Source organism: Puma concolor, chromosome C2, assembly GCF_028749965.1.
Source record: "Puma concolor isolate L17-30 chromosome C2, mPumCon1.1.hap2, whole genome shotgun sequence".
Classification (NCBI taxonomy): Eukaryota; Metazoa; Chordata; class Mammalia; order Carnivora; family Felidae; genus Puma; species Puma concolor.
Window position 1 is genome coordinate 88,153,508 of NC_141675.1, and position 23,714 is coordinate 88,177,221.

At 44.3% G+C, this 23,714-nt stretch overlaps 1 protein-coding gene across 1 annotated transcript; it reads left to right on the forward strand.

Moving 5' to 3' along the window:
* The first annotated feature begins 2,885 nt into the window (after positions 1-2,885).
* On the forward strand, positions 2,886-23,693 carry LOC147577398 (uncharacterized). Its single transcript, XM_086676339.1, has 3 exons — positions 2,886-3,067; positions 20,643-23,573; positions 23,677-23,693. Exons 1-3 carry the CDS (start codon positions 2,986-2,988, stop codon positions 23,691-23,693), a joined length of 3,030 nt encoding a protein of 1,009 aa, XP_086532465.1. The 5' UTR covers positions 2,886-2,985.
* The last annotated feature ends 21 nt before the right edge of the window (positions 23,694-23,714 follow it).

The window sequence follows — 23,714 nt, forward strand, 5'->3', positions numbered from 1 at the left end:
CTTGACTTCACTGCCCAGAACCCAGGCTGAGTCTGTTCAAGCCAAGTCTGTAACTTTCTTTCATGTGAAAAGGTCATAATCTTGTCCTTGCTCCAATTTACTTATACCCCAAGTCCAGACTGACCTCTCTTGGTACTCCCCACAAAATATCAGCTTAAAGTTGGTTTCAGGTTCCTGCCCATGAATAAACCCCGCAGTCTTCTGGCCTAGGAGATCTCTACCTGGCAAAACAGAGAGAATCCACTCATTGCCTCCCCTCTTACTCACCCCTTTGAGTCCCCATCAGATGCCTTGGGAGGGGAAAAGGAAGGACAAAAGACAAAGAGAGAAGCATTTGTTACAGAGACCCAGAAACATCCCAGCTCTGGAATATGGGCGAATTAAGAAGGAGCCGGGCTAAAAGGGAAACCGAGAGAGGACTTGAGGCAGGCAGGGAAAAGATGAATGAGATTTGCATATGCCAATGTCTAAACCCCACTGGGACACAGCAAAGACCCTGAAATGCAGATGGGCCTGGAAATTCTTTTCCACACTCCTCCTTGTCACCTGGCTGCCCTTATCAGTTTCTAGCCTTAGGGATGATGTTAGGATGAAATGAGGGGCCACATGCCCTTTCCGGGTGTCTTAACATTTCTAAAGCATTTTAATATGTATGAGCTCACAATCTTTGAGGTGTTATTTGACAGAGATACTTTGCTTGACCACATCTTAGGCTCTGGAACCTTCTTCTAGGCCCATCTATGTACTTCCTTGTAAAATCCAGTTTTAGTAAGAACCCTGCGAGTTCAGTTCAGCAACAGTGCTCCATACTCAATATCTGGTCGCCTCAATGTCCTATCTGGTCCCTCATCCCCCACTGTCCCCCAGGTGATGTTTGATCACCCTGGCCTGTCTTTGGCAAGAGTCCAGTTAGGTTGGTTTAGCCAGAATCCCACTTACCACTGGTGTTTTCTCTTAGTAGTTTCCCATCCACTGACCACCCCCCCCAACCGCCTCCCCCCCACCCCACTCCTTAACTATAAATTCCCATTTGTCCACGTTGTATCCAGAGTTGAGCTTGGTTCTATCCTGAAGTCCTTCCCCCTACTGCAAGGGTCTTGAATAAAATCTGGTTTTACCGCTTTAATTACTGTCCAGCTTTGGTTTTCCCTTGACGTATTATGCCTGTTTTATAGATAAGGAAAACAAGGTTCAGGGAGGCTATGACTTACCTTGGGTGGCAGATTCAAGCCCAGGTGTCCTAATGCCCAGTGGAATCTTGGCCATCACAGTGGCCTCTGAAAAACACTATGCCTCTGGTCTTCCTTGCATTGGAAAGTGGGAGGTTATCTGTGACGTCAGGTCAACAGTGTGTCCAACTCTTACTTTGGTCTAACCTGGAAAGTTTTTTTCTACTCTGTAGATGGACACTATAGTCCAGACAGTGTCACCAAACAAAACACACAGCAGGTTAATAGAGAAAACTCATGACAGAAATATTATTAAGAAGGCCAAGTTGGGTCTTGGTGTCTATGTAAATTCTCTTCAGTGATATCCCCCTCCTATTCTGTCTAGGTACTCTATGCCTGAAATGTCCGTTTACCTTTATGGGTTTCCTGCTCTCAGGAGAGAATGGGAGCAATTCATCCAAACAGAGGTACAGGGACTGGTGGGGACACCATGTTACTTTTCTGCAGTATCTACATTCTAACTGGAAGATCTGGCCTTTGTGCTCTGGCTGTAATTGGACTTTAGCTTCAGTGAGCAAGAAGCCAACAGGTGGTGGGGCCTTCATGGTCCTCTGAAGTGGCATCACAGTGTCAGCCATTTACTCCTCTTTGGATATGGCTCGCTCTGCCTGGGAATGTGGAAATGCTAAATTCCTCATCCTGGGCTGTGCGGTGTCTGAGAGCCTGAGCTCCTTGCTTTGTGACCAATCGCTCCACAGATTCCCACACTCAGGAAACCAAGTCTTGAGGAACCAGAAGCAGGGGTTTGTGCTGTGGCAAAGGATGGGGGAATATCTCCACTGTTTTCCTTGTGGAGCTACACCAACTACCCTCCCTTCAGAACTTTGCCCAGCACACCCTGTCTGGGGTTCCTGTCCCTTCTTGGTTGTGAGCAAGTCACAATAAGTAAAAATGGGGTGCCCTGAGCCTTAAGATCTCCAGAAAAATCTCAGTTTCTTGTGGGATCACTATTACTTCTCCCCTGGTTCTACCCTCAACCACCCATCCCAGATCCCTCAAGCCACTTTCCCAGGTTGCCTTGGGCTCTCTGGACCCTGGCTCTGTGCTCCCTCTTCTAGAAAGAAGAAACCCACCATTTGGTGAGAGTCTGCCACGTGCCTGGTGCTGAGCAGATATTCTGAGCCCAACACCTCTTTCCAAAATTTACATACAGGGTATTTCTGATTCCTACAATGTTCCCCTCCCCCCAACTTCCTGTGTTTCTTAGGGTCTCCTCAAATCTCATCCTCCAATTCATACAGCCCTAAACTCACTCCTTCTTGGCCCCTTTGTTCCCCATTCTCCTTTGCCATTTCTTCTGAAAGGCTCCCTCCCACCGACGCAGTCCAAAGCTTTGGCTGGACAAGGCAGCCCTTGGGAGGGAGAGGAGGGTCCAGGATCCCAGGCAGGAGGGTGGCCCACTCATTCCCAGTGTGCCCTGGTTTCCATCCCCCACATCCTCCTCCCATCCCTCCCCCTAATTGGCTCAGGCTGACCAGGGACAGAGCAATAGGTATATCAGCGTTTTCTTTTTTTCCTGGTGGGGGAAAGAGGTGGAGATTGAGGAAAGAAAAGACGGAGCAAGGATGATTGGCATGGGGCCCCGCCTTCTTTTGTCCTCCTCCCTTGGTACTCTGGCCCCTCAGGGAAATACACCTGTTTCAGACCAGCAGCTGGTACAGACAAGTTCACCTCTGTTCCTTACCTGTTCCTCATACCCACTGCTTCTGTGCTGAAGAGCTTCCCTGGGGGAACCTGAGGGACTCTTTCTGGAGCCATGAGGGGAGCCCAGTGGAGGAGGGTCCCCTGGGTGTTCCTGAGCTGTTTATGTTCCCGTCTCCTTTGGCCAATGGTCCTGGGTAAGTGATGCACCTGGGGCAGCATTCTGGGGCAGGGAATGGCTGACTTCAGGGAGCCGGGGCTGGGGGAAGGAGAGAGAGGGAAGGAGGGAGAGAGAAGGGAGAGAAGTGATGAGACAAGAGGAGGAGAGAAGTGGGGAGAACACTAGAGAAACAGAGAAAAGAGGAGATAGAGACAGTGAGAAGCAGAGAGGTGCTTAGCGGGCAGGAGTGGCCTGGTTTTGGGAAACCCACTGGGGGAAATATGGTTTTATTTTGTGGGGAGAGAGACAGATAGGTGGAACTGTAGAAAGAGAGAGAGAGAGGGAGAGTTGAGGAGAGAGGCTGACACAGAGAAAACAGGAAAGCCGGGTGACAGAACGTGAAGGAAAACTGACATAAATATGCAGAGTCTGAGGAAAAGACAGTGAGAAGCAGATGAATGAGACAGACAGAGAGAGAGAGAGAGAGAGAGAGAGAGAGAGAGAGAAAGTGGGGAAAACCAGAGGCAGACCTGAAACGAAAGGGACGAGGAAAAAAAGAGGCAGACTGACTTAGAAATAGGCGAGACCAGAGAGCAGCTGAGGTGTGGGGCAGTTGGCTTCTTGCCTCTGACCTGAGGTTGAAAAACCTCCTCTTGGGATAATGCCTTCAGGGCAGGACTCATAGGCCTGGTGTTAGCATTGGCCTCCTCCACACTCCACTTCCTTTCTATGAATGGGGTGGAAGCAAGGCCTGTTGGAGAAGTTCACCCTGTGTCCTGTAGTCTTCCTCCAAGTTGCTCCTGGCTCCAGGACCAGGTTTTATTCTGAATTTCTAGATGTTTGAGCCTTCTGAGAGGCTCTGGGGCTCAGAAGAGGATGAGGGGTCAAAAGCCCAGACCAAAGAAATAGTCACCCCCCAATAGGCCTGGGGAAGCTTTCACCCAAGGGATCATTTCTTGGGAGTGGGCCAGAAAGAGTATATTCTACTACAGATATTAAGACAGATAGTACTGGTGAAGTGGAATACTCTGCCTTCCTTGATATGTTTAAGGGCTTGGCTAAGAGCAAATGAAACAACTACCACTTCCCCAACCCTCCAACCCTCCCACCATACCCCCCTTTACCTCTGCCCAAAATACTCACCACATCATAAGGAAATGGAGGCTGGAAGGAGCCTGCAGTGGCAAGCCACTTAGGAGTAGAAGAGAGGGATATGGAAGGGGTGTCCATGGGGGTTAATGACCATAGGCAATGGGGAGAAGGTGGCTTGGATTTAGGGGCCCTGGGGCCCAGTGTTGGCTTTGCCACTAACTGATCTGGTTCCTATGTCTAGGTCCTATTGTCCTCTCTCTCTCCAGGCCTTGGTTCCCCTATGTAAAAAATCAGGTGGTGAATGGCATGACCTCTGAATTCCCAAGTTCTTAAGTTTTGATATTCTGTGATGTAAAGTCAACAGAAAAAGTGTTCAGTCCCAGCTCTGTACTTAGTCCTGTCTTAGGGTCCTCCAGCTCAGGAGGAACCAGGAAATCCATGAAGAAGAGCTCAGAGGACAAGAACTGAGGTGGGAGGAAAAAGCCTTGGGGATCCGTGGGGTATGAACAAGAGAAGGAGTAAAGGACCATGAAGGTGAGGACCTGAAAGAAAGGATGCCTTGGAGTGCTGGGGCCTGTACATTGTTAAGGGGACAAGATGGAGCAGAGCCCACAAAGAAGGTGGGCATGGGTGGGAAGAGATGCCTCAAGCATCTGGCTGAGCATTTAGAGGATGTGAGGGAAAAAACAGTCTCCATTGGACAGGTAGTTGCCACCCGCCCCCCCCCCCCCCCCCCCCCCCCCGCCTTATGTGCTCCAAGAAGCTTCTGGGAAAGTAGAAAGTGGTCTCCCATTCCCTTGGATTGCTGAGGGTGACATATGGGTGAACTGCCTAACAGAAACTAGGACCTGTTTCCACACTTGCTGCCAGTACCCTCACCCAGGCCTGGCTCATCCCTGGAATAGGTGTCAGAGCCTCTCCACCAGAAAGAAAAACACTGCGGTTTCCACAAAGATGCTACAGTGGAAATGGCTTCTTGAAGGAAAAGCCCAGCTGTCAAATGTGAAAGGGGAAAAGGAGGGTGGACAGAGGTGGGCTGGACAGGGAGTCAATGGAAACTCAATGGCTCCCAGTGGCTCCCAGCAAGAGTGACTCTGAGGAAGCCTGGTGACCCTGATTCCACAGTCTATGGCAAGGAAACTGGGTCAAAATAAAACTCAGTTGCTGGGGCACCTGGACAGCTCAGTCAGTTAAGCCTCAAATTTCAGCTCAGGTCATGATGTCACAGTTCATGAGCTTGAGCCACACATTGGGCTCTGTGCTGAGAGTACATAACCTGCTTGGGATTCTCTCTCCCCACCCCACCTTCTCTGCCCCTCCCCCATGTGCACACAGGTCTCTCTCTCTCTCTCTCTCTCTCTCTCTCTCTCAAAAACAAATAAATAAACTTAAAAAAAAAACCCAGTTGCCAATACTATCCGTGGCCCAGTAACTGAGGGGCTGCTGCCCTGCCCTGTGCCCCCATGGGAAGGTTACTGGGCTGCCACAAGTGTAGGACAGAGGAGATTGCTATCACAGAGGACCCCAGAGAGAAGGGTCTTCTGCTCTCCCTCTCTCAGAGAATCTTCAGTCTATCTGTCAGTCTGGGAGAGTCCTACCCAACTTGCCACCGAGGGCACAGGACATCTGCCCCACCCCAGGAAACTCTCACTGTGCTTGGAGACACTGAAAAGGAGAGAACCCCTGAATAACAGGTCCTAATAAGAAAATAGATCAAATTTAGGCAAGTGGCTTAGCAAAATGTACAGCAAAGAGCAGGAACTTCAAATCAGAAGACACTGAGTGAATGTTGCCACTTAGCCAGCCTAAGGACACATGAGAAAAGTCCCTTTAGTTTGGTGTCTTTAATGGCAAAATGAGTTAAATGGGAAAGGACTATTTCATAAGGTTGTGGTGAGGATAAAATGAGGTAGTATATGGTATAAAGTAGAAGAGCCATAAAATCTTGTTTGAGAGAAGGGCTGCTGCTACCTTTTAGAGCTGGGGAGATTGGGGGTGAGGAGGGTGAAACCAAGAATGGAAAGGACACTTCTATTGGCTCGGGCATTTCCATTCACCCAAGGACCCTCTAAAAGGCCATCCCTGCCCTTCCTGTGGGCTTGCAAGGGCTGGCTCGGCTTATTTAGAATGTGGCTTATCATGTGAACTGACCCTGAATGCCAGCTCTGCCATTGGGCACAGCCCCCACTAGAGCTGACACCACTGCTTCTCGGTTCCTTGCCCAGCAATGTTCTCCTGATCCTTGATTTCTAGGCTCAGCTCTGGAGGCTGAGGTTGTCCAGGAAGTGTTTGACATGCAAGTGATTTAGGTCTTCATTCCCGAGAGAGGCCAAGAAGCAGTTGGCTTTTTATGTGTTCAAACAAGTGCTTTGCTGTCTATTCCCTGGTTTCATGGCACTGCTAAATGCTTCAGGGAGGCATGTAATGCAGCTCTCTGAGCCACTTCATCAAAGGCCAGGACTGAAGACTTTATAGGAGATCTCCTAGTTCCAAACTTCCTCCTCAAATATTCATCTTTCCTTCTACTAGGCTGAATTCATGGCAAGCAGACACTTAGTCATCATTGTTATGCCCATTCCCCAGCACAGAATGGATGAGTTGAGTTGAAATGAATTCAATCTGTTGGCACTTTGCAGAGGTCCAAATACTCAACATCTTGCTTGAGACTCTGAAGAGGCTCCAGGAGCTGGGTGTCTGTGCTTGTGCATGAAGCCTCTACAGTCATGGCCATGGCCATACAGAGGGCACTGGCTTGTGCTGTAGGCAGCTCAGTGTGCATTTTTAAGATATCTATTCTCTACATAAAAGCCCCCAGTGAAAATAGCAGTTTGAGTTCCAATGTCCTGTTGGTGATGGGCTTTGGGAACTTCAAAGAAGGAAAAAGTTTGGAGTTATTCATTCACTTGTTGAACTTTTACTCATGCCAAGTGCTCTGGACACAAAGATGAATTAACTCATGCATAGTTCCTGCCTCCAAAGCTTTTTAAAGTTCACACAACCAGTAAGTTGGGCAGCTGGGACTAGAATCCCAATTTCTGAACTCTTCGTTCACTGTGTTTGCATTGTATAACACAAACTTTTACAAACAAATCTCTAAACCAGCCCAGCCCACCAATGAGGATGAACAGAAACACTCACAACCCCTGTGAAGACAGTCATTCATTCATTCATCCATTCATCCGTTCATCCATCCATCCACCCATTCATTCATTTGTTCATACATTTGTTAATTAAACAACTATTTTAGGAGTGCCCAACATTGTTCTAGGGCAGCATTGTGTGTACATAGTGAGGGATGGAACAGACAGGGCCCAGCCTCCTAGAGCTAAGATCTAGTATGCAGAAAGACATAAAATAAGTATAGAAAAATTCCCAATAACAAATGTGGTGTTATGTTGAACAAATGTTTTGATGAGAGTAAAATAGACAGGCTTCATTTAGATTAGTAAGTTCAGGAAGGTCTCTCTGACCAAGTGCTGCCCTTTGAGCTGAGATGAGAAGACTGAGTAGTAAGTAGTAAGTCAGGTGGAGTAGGAGAGGGAAGAAGCACAAGCCAGGCAGCAGAAGACATGCAGAGGCAGGAAAAAGCTTGACTTGGAAGGACCTGAAAGAGGCAGGTGCTATATCATGCAGGGCTTTGTAAGCCTTGGAATGGATTATGGGTTTTAAGGAACTAAAATGGGTAGACAGTGAGGGGTTTAGGTAGAGAAGTGACATAGTCATATTCGAACTTTGGAATGACTACTCTGGATACAGTAGGGGAAAATGGATTGGAAGTGGACAAGGGTGAAATGGGAGACCAGTTCACTGCTGACTGCAGGAGTCCAGGCAGAAGTTGTTCTGGCTTGCCTGGTGGTAGCAGTGGAGATCTGGGAAGGGAACAGGCAGTTGTGAAAACAGCATCAAGTCACAAGGACTGCTGCCTTCATCAGGATCTGAGAACTTTGTAATCATCAAGGTAACAGACAGTGCAAGTGCCATTTATTGAGCTTAGGTACTGAGCTAAGCATTTCACATGTATCACACACATTGGTATTACAATTATCTACCATCACCCCACTTTTATAGATAAGGACCTCAAACCTCAGAGAAGTCAAGTAACTTGCCCATGTCACACAGAGAATGTTGATCAGTTTGACTCTAGAACATGCTTTTAACCACCCTATGGCCTTGTCAGATTCTGCCATTAATTGTCCATGTCAGGCTCAGAAAGATCCTAGTTAGGTGGTTCCAGAAGCACCATGTCTGTCAAGAATCACAGATAAAACAACCAAGCAAACACCAAATCACAGTAGTTACTACAATCTTGTTTTCTCGGTTCATTTCCTTCTTCCCTGAGTCAAAGACCAGCTAACCTGTGTTCTGAGAGAACTGGGGTGTTGAAAAAGTCACTGACATCATTATAGCTTCTTCAAGCATCTCTTTCCTATTCCTTCTTAGTAAACGGAGCCACCTCCTTTGAGTTGGTCTGAAATATTTAGGTCAATAACACCATGGGGAAAAAAATTAGAATCTGATCTTCACAGTTGGCTCCAAGGCAAGAAATTTACCCCTCCTTTCCAACTACACCTACTTAAGTCACGCCCCAAACAAATGCCAAGGTGTTTCTTCACCTTGGATACCGTCACAGGTCATTTGACCAAACTTCTGCCAGCATCTGTGTAGTGGCACTAATGTTGCCCTAGTGAAAACCCCAGAAGCTCCAGAACCAAGCAAAGAGATGTCAAGACCCAGCTTTGAACAGATGTTCACAAGCACAGTTCCAACTTTCTTCTTCCCCACCCCTTCCTCTCCTCAGAAGTTCTATTTCTAGGCTCCATCATCTTGGTTTTGGATTTCATGTCTCCCTGGCTTCCATCTGAGGCAGGCACAACCTCCTAGCCTAGGGTTGCCCTTAGAAGTTTAGCTACAGTGGCCTGAAGTCTGATACAGTGGTGGTCACACCTCCCAGGCTGCAACCATGGTGTTGGCCTCCTCCTGGCCCCAGGACCACTGTGACAGTGACAGGAGAAAAAGTGCAGCCTCACCCTCTCTCAGAAATCTCAGTTGGAGCAACCAAAGACCAGGGGACAGAGACACCTGAATTCATTTATTCAACAGATGTCCATGAAGTAATATCTGTATGCCAGCCACATTCTAGGTGCTGAAGATATCATGAGATCAGTAACCCTAAGGACATTCTGAGTTAGCGTCTTTCCTCATCTTGAATTCTAGGAACAATGGAGGAAACATACCCAACAGACAGAATGCTGGTCACAGTTTCTGTTTCCTCTAAGATAAAAATAGAAACAGAAACCATAGCCACAACCTCCATTGTCACCTATTTCAGTTGCTACAGCCATGGCTCTAACAGCCATTGTATATATCATCTCACACTAACACAAGGTCCCTGAGGGGCAGCTCTTGGAGCTCTCCAGCTCCCAAACCCTGACCACAGAGAGACAGAAGCCTGAAATCACCCACAGTCCAGGAACAGCTCAAAAATTTCATTATTTGGTCACCAAGAATTTCCAAGGGAATGACAGTCTTCAACCCTGAGAAGCACAGACCCAGATGTGTGTGAGCAACAGTTTCCATGACCTGGTTCTTCCTCTGAGGCTGCACAAGTTACCATGATGAGGGTGAGAGCTGTGCTGGTTCTGAGGCTGACACACACACAAATGACCCTTGGCTCCCTACATGGGGTGGCAAGGCAGGGGGTCCTGCCTCCCTCTGCCGACCTCTTTATACTTTCCAGGGCACCTGCCGCCCATCCATGAGTTCATTTTCTCTTCAAGGCTATCCTCACAGTTGGATGCTTCCTTAGCTCTAGACTGCCCCAGGCACAGCCTGGCAAAGAGCCCCACCAATCAGGAAATAACAGCAGGAAAGTGAAACTTTGGAGGTAATATGGCTCATGGGTTCCTCACCTCCAATTTCAGGAATGACTCAAGACAAACAGACCAGGCACTAAGAATAAACCTCTGCTCACAACACAGGCATGTAAGACATAAGCTTTGTTTGCCTTAAAGGAGTGATTCATCGCACTGTGGGAATGTTATCTTCCACCAGCATCACCACTACGTCCACCACTCCTTCCCCTAAGTCAACAACACACCCATCGCCTCCTCATACCTGTGGAGTCACTAGAGGGCCACACAGGAGAAACAATGTCTATCAATACCATCAACCTCTGCCATCCCTGAAGCCCTGAGAGGACTCAGAGAACTGCTAGACACCTCTCCTAGACACAGTTTAATAACTGTCTTGCTGAGAGCTCTCTCACTATAGTAGTAGCCAAGAAACCCATGGAGGTTTCCAGGACTCAGAGAAATGCCCCACCTCAGTGCCAGCCCTGGTGCCCTCACTAGTCCTTGATGCAGGCTCCTCCTCTGAGATAACTTCTTTTAAACTATCTGTTTTAGGCAATATCACACATGTGTCTTCTGACAGTAGTTTCATCACCCCAAGGGGTCAACAACCATCATAACTCACTCTGACATCTTCATGGAAAAGGAGACACCAGGAAAACTGGCAGAAATAGCCCAGAGTCATATCATTTGCCCCTGAAAATGTGCCAAACTGTCCCCAGGGCTCAGACCACTCAGCTTGTGGCAGACCAAGAACTCAGGGCAAGTTAGTCATCTTTTCTCCATCCCTCTACTTCATCTCTCCTGAGGAAGGGTTAGAAGAGCCCAAACTGTGAAGAGACTATACCCTCAGTGACCTCTCACAGCTAAACAATAGCTCACAATTTCCAAGTCTTGATGCTTACCTTTGAGCCCCTGCCCCGTCATTTACAAGGCATACAATGTTGAGCAAGCTACTCAGGCTCTCCAAATCTCAGTTTCCTCATCTGTGAAATGGGAGCACTATTGACTAAGAGAAGCTATAAAACACTATGCAAATATGTGGTATCAACATTTGCATTATTTATAGAGTCAAAATGTACCTAGTGAGAGCAGTACAAAAGAAATCCCTATTCCCAACTGTATGGATCAATTAACCACAAGTCAGTTGACACTCAAGAACTCAAAGAGGAGACAATGTCTCCCACAGAAACGCCTTGGTAATGGGTATTCCTTACAGAAACCACGCTGCAGTACAGACAGGCCTACAGAAAAAACAATTAAACACTCTTCTCAGCCACAACCAGAGGAAGGTCAGTCAGAATCAAATGGCCTCTCTCTAAGGATACATGCTTCAGGACCCTGATTTCCTTATCACAGTCGTGACAGGGCGACAGGAACAATTCCAGTCACCAGTCTCTGTGGCCCTGATAAGACAACCAGACCCATGCCCTTAGGATCCAAGCAGCTACCTTCCAAGGAAGGGCAGTATAGGCATTTTCTAAAGAGGTCCCTGCTAAGGAGGTGATGAGAGACTCTCCTTTATGGTTCTTATTGCTGAATGTCAAGCTGGCAGTGGGTCAAGGTGGGGTGTGGAGCAATCGGGAGGAGCAGTTAGAGGCTGCGGCATTGGTCAGGGTAATAAGGATAACACAGCAAGTGAACAAGAGACCATGGTGGGAGAAATAATTTGGAGGAATAATAGTTGGTACCAAACTATGACGCTGGAGACAAGGAAGAGGAAAGAATCAAAGATGACTCCGGTATTTCTGTCCTGAGCATCTGGGGGACATGATGTTACAATTAACATAAGGAAGGAAGATGGAAGAAACAGTTTGAGGAAAAGTTTGGCTTGGTCGTGTTGCATTTGACAGGCCGACAGGAAATCATTGGAAAGGCGAATCTGGAAAAATGGGTGTGAAGTCAGGGTAGAATCACAGATTTGTAAGGTGTAAAAATAGATGTAGTCTAGCCAGAAAGAAAGTGTAGAAAGAAAGGGAAGGGCTGGAGATGACACTCAGAAAGCTGACTTCATCTGGGGGCTGGGAAGAGAAGAGAAATGGCCCAGGGAGCAGAAAGAATGGGGAGAGTGCTGGACGAGCAGAATTGTTCCGCTTCCAGGAGGGCAATGGGTGCGAATAGTAAGGGGACACTGGCTGAGGAGAAGATTGAGGTGGATGCTCAATAAATACTTGTCAACCAGATGAATGGACGGTGCCAGACTTCACAGAGACTAACGAGGACTGAAAAGAAAATTGTTTTTGGTGATTAGAAAGGAGTTGTTTTTTTATTTTTGTTTTTTGGGGTTTTTTTTTTTTTTTTGGTAATTTTCAGGAAAGTGTTTTTGCTGAGGTGACTGAGGTGGAGGGCCGAGTGTAAGGAGAAGATAGGTGATAAAAAAGAGGTAGAGAGTGTAGAACCATCTTTCAGGATGCCTGTGGGTGAAACAAAAGATAGGGATAAGGAGACCTATGTCTCTCTTGACGTGAAATAAGTCTTTCATCCATCTTGTGGATTGTTTGTCAACGTGTTTGTCAACAGAAGAGAAGGAGACTCTCAGAGAAGCGATGGACTAAGCCACCTGAGGAGAGAAGTGGGGAGCAGAAAGGGCACTGGGTGTGTCTCTGTGTGTCTCTCTGTGTGTGTATCCTTTTGGTAGAGATTGAGCCAGTCTTCTGGGGTGAGATGAGGGACCGGGTGAGGGCAAAGATGTTTCCTGGTGGAGAGGGTTCTGGGACACAGGAGATCAAGTTAGATGGTCTTTTCGGTGAAGTAGAAGACAGACTGTCATAGAAAAAGGAGGGAGAGGAGAAGGAAAGTGTTTCTCTCAAATATCAGCTCTTTGCACTCAAATCCCTAGCTCTCAGCTCTGCAAATATGCTATGTATTTGGGCAGGGCGAGAAAGACAGGCTTCGGCTGTCTAATAATCTGATGGGAGCTGAAGAGCCGGGCTTGCATGCTGGTAAAAAACGAGGTCTGTTAATTCCAGCAAAACTTGAGCACCAAGAATAAGGCTGAAAATATTCTTGAGAACCAAGCTTGATCAAGAACCCAAATTACCAGTGCCTTACAACTTCAGTAAGGTGGTTTTAGCTTACAAAAAAAATCTTAAGAGCAGATGCTATCATTTTCTTTCAAGGTCCTTAAAATGTGGTCCATTGATCACCGGCATCAAAATCACCCTGGGCATAGGTTAAACGCAGATTCCTGGACCGCACCCAATGCATAGGGATCAGATTCTGGTGGTGGGCCCCAGAATACACTTTTATAGGTTCCCCCAGGGATTTGGATGCATCCTATCTTTTGAGAACCACTTTACTCTTTTAATGTTTTATTTATTTTTGAGAGAGTGCAAGTGGGGGAGGGGGAGAGAGAGAGGGACAGAGGACCTGAAGTGGGCTCTGTGCTGACAGCAGAGACCTCGATGTGGGGCTTGAACTCAAAAACTGTGAGATCATGACCCAAGCCGAAGTCAGTGGTTCAACCAACTGAGCCACCCAGGAGCCCCTTGAGAACCACTTTCTTACCAAAAAGAGTTCTTCTACGGCTCTCCCCACTACCAGGATTTCTTGCACAAGAATAACCCACTCACGTTTAGTAGATTGGGTTATTTGCAAACTGTTTTCCTAAGTTGCTGACTAATCTATTAAAGGAGTGGTTAAAGATTTTTTGTTTAAATGGTGGAGAAAGAAAAATACAATACTGTAGTTTTTATGCAACTAACGCTAATCTCTTCCTTCTAAGACAAGCCCAACGGATTTAGAGATTTGTTAAGACCGTGCCTACTCCCCTACAGGATAAAACTGAGTTCCTAGCATGAAGAGACTCACTTGCTTTCCTATTTACTGGAGCAGGAGATTCTAATCAACGCAGCCCAGGACTGGAAAGTCTTTTAAATAAAGATTAAGAGGAGGACATAGTCCTGTTTGACAAGATTTAAAATTGATACTACCAAGTACAGATTTTTTCCAAAGGGAGAGAATATTGGGAATCAGGTACTGTTTCATATACTGCTAATGGAACTGTAAATTAGCATGACTTCCCTGCCAAGAAATTGGGCAGGATGTATTAATGACACAAACGTTTCTATAATAGCATTAACCTGGGCACCTGGGTGGTTCATTTGGTTAAACCTCTGATTCTTGACTTCAGCTCAGGTCAGGCTCTGCCCTGACAGCACGGAGCCTGTTTAGGTTTCTCTCTCTCTCTCTCTCTCTCTCTCTCTCTCTCTCTCCCCTCCCCTCCTCCTTGCAGGCACACATGTGTTCTCTCCCTCAAATAAATAAACATTAAAAAAATAACAGCATTAACCAGTAAGTCCACTTACAGAAATCTATGTTAAGGAAATGAGCTGAAATAATGAAAACAAAACAAAATATTATACACAAAGATAGTCATCAAAGCTTTATTCATAATATCGACACATTGGAAAGCCTACCTGTTCAATAGTAAGTTAGTTAATTAGGGGCTGTCTCTATGATGGAATATTATTTAATGTATAAAGGCAACATCCAATGTCCCATAAGGGCATGGACACACACACACACACACACACTATCACACATACATAATAGCAACACATGGAACAGGCATTAAGTAAGGTTTGTTAGGGAAAAATTTACAAGCATAGAACCAGTAGAGTGTACAGGATCCTTGAGTTCTCATTATCTCAAGACGGGTGGTTAGAGCTAAGCCCACTAAAGTGAGTGCTCCAGGAGGACTGCCCCTGTGCCGCAGCCATTTACAGGGAAATGAGAATGGTGATAATGATGTTTTCGTTGAGGGTGGCTCAGTCTGTTAAGCATTAGACTCTTGATTTCAGCTCAGGCCATGATACCCAGGTCATGAGACCGAGCCCCACGTTGGTCTCTGTGCTGGGCATGCAACCTGCTTGAGACTCTCTCTTTCTCTCTCTCTAAAAAAAAAAAAAAAAAGAAGTTTTCAGTTGAGGGAATGGCTTTGTTGGGAAAAGGGGCCTCTAGAGTTCAGCAAGGAGAGTTAATATACAACACCCAAGACCTTGCCATTGGGCTTAGCTGGCCCAGTCCTCCTGGGCCAACATAGCTTGCTGTGCCTCCAAATGGGAGAAGAGAAAGAACTACCACCCCAGATTTGTCTCTCCTCAGGCTGTGTTTACAAAGAATAAATACACAAAGAGATGCTCATAATATTAGGTAAAGTTTTAAAAAACGGATGCAAAGTTATATATACTGGGTAAGTTAAACTATATATATTTTTAAAGCATAGAAAAGAATGCTGGAAGGACACATAATAATATGGTTGTCTGGATAATGAGATTATGGAGTTTGATCTTTCAATTATCCATATTTTTGCAATTTTAAAATAATGAGTAGATCTTCCTCAACATATTTCGATGAAGTGGTACAACTTTGTCCACAAAGATAAAGCACATTTTTTGTTAGATTTAGTCTTAGGTATTATATATTTGTCACTATCATAAACACTATTATTTAAAAAATATTTTATTTTGTTGATGTATGGGAATACAGTTATTTTCACATTTTTTTATTGTATATGTAGAGCCTTGCTAAGAATTTAAAATTTGGGGGACTTTATACATAAACAATTATATAATCTGCAAATGATTACAGTGTGTTTCTTCCTTTTCATACCAAAAACAACTTCTCTATACCTTCATATCCTTGTTTATTTTTATTTTTTGTCTTATTGCACTGGCTAGACCTCCAGCATAATGTCAAGTGGAAGTAGTTGTCACTGTCATCCTGGTCTCATTCCAAATTTTAAAGAAAATGTTTCTGGTATTTTAAGTATGACATTTATTAATGTTTTTTATTGACATTGTTTGACAGGTTATGAGAGTTACCTTTTATTTTTAGTTTGCTAGGAGTTTTAACAGGAATGAGTGTTGAATTTTTTCATATGCTTTTCCTGCATCTGTTGTGATGATTGTGTTTTCCTTTCCATTCTGTTTATATGGTGATTTACATTAATAAAGCTTTATATTCTTGTATTTCTGGCTTAAACCCAGCTTAATCATGATGAATTTTTGATACAAATCCAGTATTGTATTTGGCTTACTAATATTTTTGTTAGGACATTTCTATCTATATTATTATTGAGATTTATTGACCTATAGTTTCCCTTTCTTATACTGTCTTTGGTTTGGGTATTAAAAGTTACAACAGCCATACACAATTAGTTGTAAGGCATTCCCTCTTCTACTAAGCTCTGGAAGAGTTTGAATAAAATTGGAATTATCCAGGGGATCCTGGGTGGCTCAGTGGGTTAGCGTTTGACTTCGGCTCAGGTCATGATCTCACGGTTCGTGGGTTTGAGCCCTGCGTCAGACTCTGTGTTGACAGCTCAGAGCCTGGAGCCTGCTTTGGATTCCCTCTCTCTCTGCCCCTTCCCTGCTTACTCTCTCTCAAAAATAAATAAAAACATTAAAAAAAATTTTAAAAAGCCTTCTGATTTGTGAATGTGGGATGTGTTTTCATTTATTTATGTCTTCTTTAATTTTTTCAGCAATATTTTGTAATTTTTATTGTACAAGTTTTTTTTTTTTTTTAGTTAACTCCTAAGTATTTTTTTCTTTTTGATGGCATTATAAACAGAATTGATTTTTTAACTTCCTTTTTGGATTGTTCATTATTAGTATATAGAAACAAAACTGATTTTTGTGTGTGGACTCTGTATCCTACTACTTCGATGAATTAACTTATTAGTTTTACAATTTTTTGTGTGGAACACTTACAGTTTTGTACATATAGACTTTTGTACGTATATACATGTAACCTAGAGTTTTGTACATATCATCTTCAAACAGAGATAATTTTACTTTTTCCTTTGTAATTTGGATGCCTTTTATTTCTCTTTTTCTTTTCCTTTTTCTTCTTCCTCTTCTTCCTTTTACTCCTTCTCCACTTCCTCCTCCTCTTCCTCTTCCTCTCCTTCTCCTTCTCCTCTTTTCCTTCCCCTTCCTTCTCCTTCTCTTTCTCCTCCTCCTCCTCCTCTTCCTCCTCCTCCTCCTTCTTCTTCTTCTTCTTCTTCTTCTTCTTCTTCTTCTTCTTCTTCTTCTTCTTCTTTTCTTCTTCTTCTTCTTTCTCTTCCTCTTCCTCTTCTTCTTTTTCCCATAATTGATCTGGTTAGAATTTCTGGCACCTATGTTGAATAGAAGTGGTGAAAGCAAGAATCCTTGCCTTGTTCCTGATCTTATAGAAATAGCTTTCAGTCTTTCACCATTGAATATGAAGTCCACTGTGCGATTATCATATATGACTTGTATTATATTGAGGTCGTTTCCTTCTACTCCTCATTTGTTAAGTGGTTTTTATCACGAAACAGTGTTGAATTTTGTCAAATGCTTTTTCCACATCAGTTGAGATGATCATGTTGCTTTTTTCCCTTCCTTCTGTTGATGTGGTGTATTGCATTGACCAAGTTTTGTATGTTGAATCATCCTTGAATTCCAGGAATAAATCTCAGTTGGCCATGGTGTATAATCCTGAATGAAGCTTGCTACTATTTTGTTGAGGACTTTTGTATCAATGTTCATACGAAATATCAGTCATAAGGGACCAATTTGTCTAGTGATTTGTAGTGATTTGTCTAGTGAACTCTGAATGAGTTAGGAAGTGTTCCTTCCTCTTGAATTTGTTGGAACAGCTTGAAAAGGATTGGTGTTAGTTCTTCTTTAAATGTTTGGTAGAATTCACCAGAAGCCATCAGGTCCCAGGGCTTTTCTTAGCTGGGAGATTTTTGATTGTTGATTCAATCTCCTTACAAGTTATAGGTCTATTCATTTTTTATTTCTTTATGATTTAGTCTTGACAGGTTCTGTGTTTCCAGAAAACACATTGACCATTTCATCGAGGTTATCTAATTTGTTGGTGTATAGCTATTCACAGTGCTCACTTATAATCCTTCTATTTCTGTACGATTGGCAGCAAAGTCCCCATTTTCATGTCTGGTGTCAGTAATTTGAGTATTCCCTCTTTTTTATCTTAGCTACAAGTATATCAATTCTGCTGGTTTTTCTCAAAGAATCAACTTTTGGTTTTATTGATTTTCTCTACTGTTTTATTCTCTATTTCACATATCTCTGCCCTAATTTTTATTATTTCCTTCCTTTTGCTAGCTTTGGGTTTAGTTTGTTCTTCTTTTTTCTAGTTCTTTAAGTTGCAAAGTTAAGTTAATTCCTAATGCTCTTCCTTTTTGTTATCTACTTTTCTTTCTTTTTCTTAATTCACCTTGCTGGAAGTTTGCCTAGTTTATCTTCATTTCTACTCTTAATTATATCCTCCATTCAGCTTTCTTTTTCCTTTTTCTTTCTGATTCTTCTAGTTCACCTTTCCTCTGAGAGTTCTAGATTTATGCAGAAAATATTCAATTTACAGTGTCCTGATCTAAGACTGTGTCTCCTTTTCTTATGGAGCCCTTAACTCTCAACACTTTAGAGCTCAGAAATCTGTAGATTCCTTAAGAGCACTGACTTAACATCTCAGATTTTGACCTTTCACTCTTAAGTGTTTACCTTTCTTTCTTCTGATCTCAGCTCTGCATTCAGAAAATATTTTCTACACATTATCTGACATTCGTAGGTTTTGTAGTTAAAGACTTATCTCTTTTGCCATATTGCTGGAAATGGAGTTGTATCACTGTGACAAACAAAAATATTTGCTTAAAAATTGGACTATGCTATTGTGAAACTTTTGCTGCTGATATTGATTTTAATAGAGATGATGCAGCCTCCGAAAATATATTAATTGCCAAGAATCTATAATAAATTTAGTAAGTTTGGCATGTGTATGGCTTCTGTGTGGTAACTCAAAGCCAGATAATAGAGCAATGCTTAGGAAAATGAAATAAGGTTAATAATAATGTTTTCTAATCTAAACCTTATCTGGATAAACCAAACTTTGGAACTTTATTGAAGAGAGTTTATATATAGAATTGAAAGTCCTGTAAGCAAATCTACTAATAATTCTGAATAAAGGCGGTCTCCTTTCAAAGTTGAAGCAGACTTGGAGTGCCTGGGCGGCTCAATCACTTAAGCATCTAACTCTTGATTTTGGCTCAGATCATGATCTCACAGCTTCTGAGATTAAGAGCTGCTTTGGTCTCTATGTGACAGTGTGAAGCCTGCTTAGGATTCTCTCTCTCCTTCTCTCTATCTCAAAATAAATAAACTTAAAAAAAGTAAGGTTGAAGCAGACTCATTTTGGGGTTAAATAGGGAACCAGGGACCTTCTAGCTCAATCCATGCATTTGTCCACACCAGCTTAGAAACATGTCATGTGTCATTAATTACTATTAACAAAGCATAGAAGGAGGCAAGTGAGTTACTTATATTTCAATAAATTAGAGCTGACTCATAATCATTCTCACTAACCTGAAAGTCTAAATTGCTTTCGTAAGATGAGAAAAGTGGTGGAATTATAGTCAACTCTAGGAACTACACTCAAACCTTCTTTGCTGGAAGTTTGTCCCTCTGTGAACTTCATCTGTTGGTTCACAACCCTCGTTGGAGGTTCCTAGATATAATTTGAAACTGTACTCAGAGCACAGGGAGAGACTCATGAAAGAGACAGACCACTCCAGCTTGGTAGGTGGCAGTTTTAATAATAGCAAAGGGAACTGACATTCAGGCTTGGGTGGCAGCAAGATGAATAAATCCCTGCACCTGCCCACCAAATCCCAAAAGTTTATGAAGAGGCCCTATCTGGGCTAAGTCACATTTACTATGCAGGTGCTTTTGACACCACATCACTATCTCAAGGCAATGTCTTTGAGTGGATAGCCTCCAGAAGTGGAAAAGGCAAGCAGAACCCACATTCCAAGAATAAGGAAAGGGGTGAGAAGCCTGAAAGTGCCTAGGCCCAGCTCAGTGAGCAATGGGGGTGCAGGACAGGTCATGTCTTTTTGACTACATTCATCAACATAATGCCTTCAACTAGTTATGCGCACTGAGGTTTAAAAAAAAGTTTGAGAGGGGCGCCTGGGTGGTGCAGTCGGTTAAGCGTCCGACTTCAGCCAGGTCACGATCTCGCGGTCCGTGAGTTCGAGCCCCGCGTCACGCTCTGGGCTGATGGCTCAGAGCCTAGAGCCTGTTTCCGATTCTGTGTCTCCCTCTCTCTCTGCCCCTCCCCCGTTCATGCTCTGTCTCTCTCTGTCCCAAAAATAAATAAACGTTGAAAAAAAAAAATTAAAAAAAAAAAAAAAAGTTTGAGAACAGCTAGGGAACTAATGAAAACCCAAAAGAATAAGTATCTAAAAGAAAAAAAACAAAAAAAAACTGAATGTTTCTTAAGTTCTTCTTTTGTTTAAAAGAATCAAGGCCTTTAAAATAAAATTCAGGAGGATGGTCTGCTGTACTGATTGAGGATTTGTCTACAAGTACTGGGAGTGAAGTCAAATATTTTAAACAAACCAGATTAGTATGTAAATATTCGGCATAGCAAGTAAATTGAAAAAAAATAGGCATGATCAATTAAATTACCATTATGTTATAACATGACCAGGGATAGAGTATGTACTCTCACTCTTTAGTATCTGCTAGATTGGAAGAAATGTTAAAAATGAGGAGGAAAAGTAGACATTTAATTGGCTTTGATAAAAAAACAAAACTCAGCTCAATAGCCTGCCCAAGATGTAAACTAGAGGTACAATCAACAACAGGATAATTTGTTATTTCTACTCTGATATATCAGCACCTTCCACGAATGGACAGGCTCAGACAACACAGACCACTGGAGTACCTCAACCCAGCATCATGAAAAAGACCATGACAGACTCTCAAACCAGCACTAACTTGGCTACGAGCAGACCAAATACTTCATCCAACCTAAGTACAAAAACCCTTACACAAAACAATTCCCAGGACACAGCCACCTATGGCAACACAGGAACTTCAACTGCTTCCACTATCAGCAACAAATCTTCCATGACGTCAGATATGTCCAAGTCACTGAACTCCACAGAGAACATTTCAGTTTTTCCTAGTGCAAGCAAAACACATGTCGTTACATCAGAGTTCAACCAAACACTAATCTCCACAGACACCACTGTGGGAAACACACAACACACATCATACCCTGAAACATCAAGTTTTACTTCTGCCACCTCAACAATCTCAGAGTCAACTGGACTAGAGAAAGAGTCCATGGCACCCTCTTCCATCACTTCTGCTTCAGAGACAACAGTGTCTTCTCAACGCCACGGGACTCAGACCATGGACACCATCAGGGAATCTCAAACCAGCACTATCTCAGCAGTGATCACATCACCTCCTGCATCATCTCTAAGTGGACACACCCTGACAGAGAGCATCTCACAGGAGACTTCCACCTCTGGGGAAGCACGCACTTCATCTCCTTCTAGTGTCAGCCACAAACCTTCCACAGTGTCAAAAATGCCCACGTCAACATCCTCCACAGATGACACTTCAGCCTCATCCCCTGCAAGCAACTCACATGCAGTGACATCAGAGGCTTCCATACCACCATTATCAACAGACACCACTGGAGGAAACATAAAACACACATCACACTCTGAAACAGTAACTTTTACCCCAGTCACCTCAATGCTCTCAATGTCAACTGGACTAAGAGAACACTCCATGGCACGCTCTTCAGTCACTTCTGCTTCAGAGACAACAGCGTCTTCTCAAAGCCACAGGACACAGACCAAGGACAGCACCAGAGAATCTCAAAGCAGCACGAGATTGGCAGTGATCACAACAACCCCTTCATCCTCCCTAAATGGACACACCCTTACAGAGAGCACCTCACAGGAGACATCCACCTCTGGGGAAGCAAGGACTTCATCTCCTTCCAGCATCAGCCACAAACCTTCCACAGTGTCAGAAATGCCCATGTCAACAATCTCCACAGGAGACACTTCAGCCTCTTCCAGTACAAGCAACACACATCAAATGACATCAGAGTTCCGCCAATCACCAATCTCCACAGACACCACTGAAGGAAACACAAAACACACATCATACCCTGAAACACCAAATTTTACTGTAGTCACCTCAATACTCTCAAGGACAACTGGAGTAGAGGAACAGTCCACGGCACCCACTTCCATCACTTCTGCTTCAGGGACAACAGCGTCTTCTCAACGCCACGGGACTCAGACTATGGACAGCATCAGGGAATCTCAAACCAGCACTATCTCAGCAGTGATCACATCAACTCCTTCATCATCCCTAAGTGGACACACCCTTACAGAGGGCATCTCACAGGAGACCTCCACTTCTGGGGAAGCACGCACTTCATCTACTTCTAGTGTCAGCCACAAACCTTCCACAGTGTCAGAAATGCCCACGTCAACATCCTCCACAGATGACGCTTCAACCTCCTCCCCTGCAAGCAACTCACATGCAGTGACATCAGAGGTTTCCATACCACCGGTATCAACAGACAGCACTGGAGGAAACACAAAACACACATCACACTCTGAAACAGCAAGTTTTGCCCCAGTCACCTCAACACTCTCAATGTCAACTGGACTAAGAGAACACTCCATGGCACGCTCTTCAGTCACTTCTGCTTCAGAGACAACAGCGTCTTCTCAACGCCACGGGACTCAGACCATGGACACCATCAGGGAATCTCAAACCAGCACTATCTCCGCAGTGATCACATCGACTCCTTCATCATCCCTAAGTGGACACACCCTTACAGAGGGCATCTCACAGGAGACTCCCACCTCTGGGGAAGCAAGGACTTCATCTCCTTCCAGCAGCAGCCACAAACCTTCTGCAACCTCAGAAATGCCCCCGTCAACATCCTCCACAGATGAGACTTCAGCCTCTTCCCATGCAAGCAACTCACATGCAGTGACATCAGAGATTTCCATACCATCGGTATCAACAGACACCACTGGAGGAAACACAAAACACACATCGCACTCTGAAGCAGCAAGTTTTACCCCAGTCACCTCAACACTCTCAATGTCAACTGGACTAAGAGAACACTCCATGGCACGCTCTTCAGTCACTTCTGCTTCAGAGACAACAGCGTCTTCTCAAAGCCACAGGACACAGACCAAGGACAGCACCAGAGAATCTCAAAGCAGCACGAGATTGGCAGTGATCACAACAACCCCTTCATCCTCCCTAAATGGACACACCCTTACAGAGAGCACCTCACAGGAGACATCCACCTCTGGGGAAGCAAGGACTTCATCTCCTTCCAGCATCAGCCACAAACCTTCCACAGTGTCAGAAATGCCCATGTCAACAATCTCCACAGGAGACACTTCAGCCTCTTCCAGTACAAGCAACACACATCAAATGACATCAGAGTTCCGCCAATCACCAATCTCCACAGACACCACTGAAGGAAACACAAAACACACATCATACCCTGAAACACCAAATTTTACTGTAGTCACCTCAATACTCTCAAGGACAACTGGAGTAGAGGAACAGTCCACGGCACCCACTTCCATCACTTCTGCTTCAGGGACAACAGCGTCTTCTCAACGCCACGGGACTCAGACCATGGACAGCATCAGGGAATCTCAAACCAGCACTATCTCAGCAGTGATCACATCAACTCCTTCATCATCCCTAAGTGGACACACCCTTACAGAGGGCATCTCACAGGAGACCTCCACTACTGGGGAAGCACGCACTTCATCTACTTCTAGTGTCAGCCACAAACCTTCCACAGTGTCAGAAATGCCCACGTCAACATCCTCCACAGATGACGCTTCAACCTCCTCCCCTGCAAGCAACTCACATGCAGTGACATCAGAGGTTTCCATACCAC

What these genes read in the sequence shown, in the direction of transcription:
- LOC147577398 (XM_086676339.1), top strand. Translation starts at nt 2,986, where the DNA reads ATGAGGGGAGCCCAGTGGAGGAGGGTCCCCTGGGTGTTCCTGAGCTGT. An exon ending in CCTTTGGCCAATGGTCCTGG is followed by an intron (nt 3,068 to 20,642) that starts GTAAGTGATGCA and finishes CTGATATATCAG; the next exon opens with CACCTTCCACGAATGGACAG.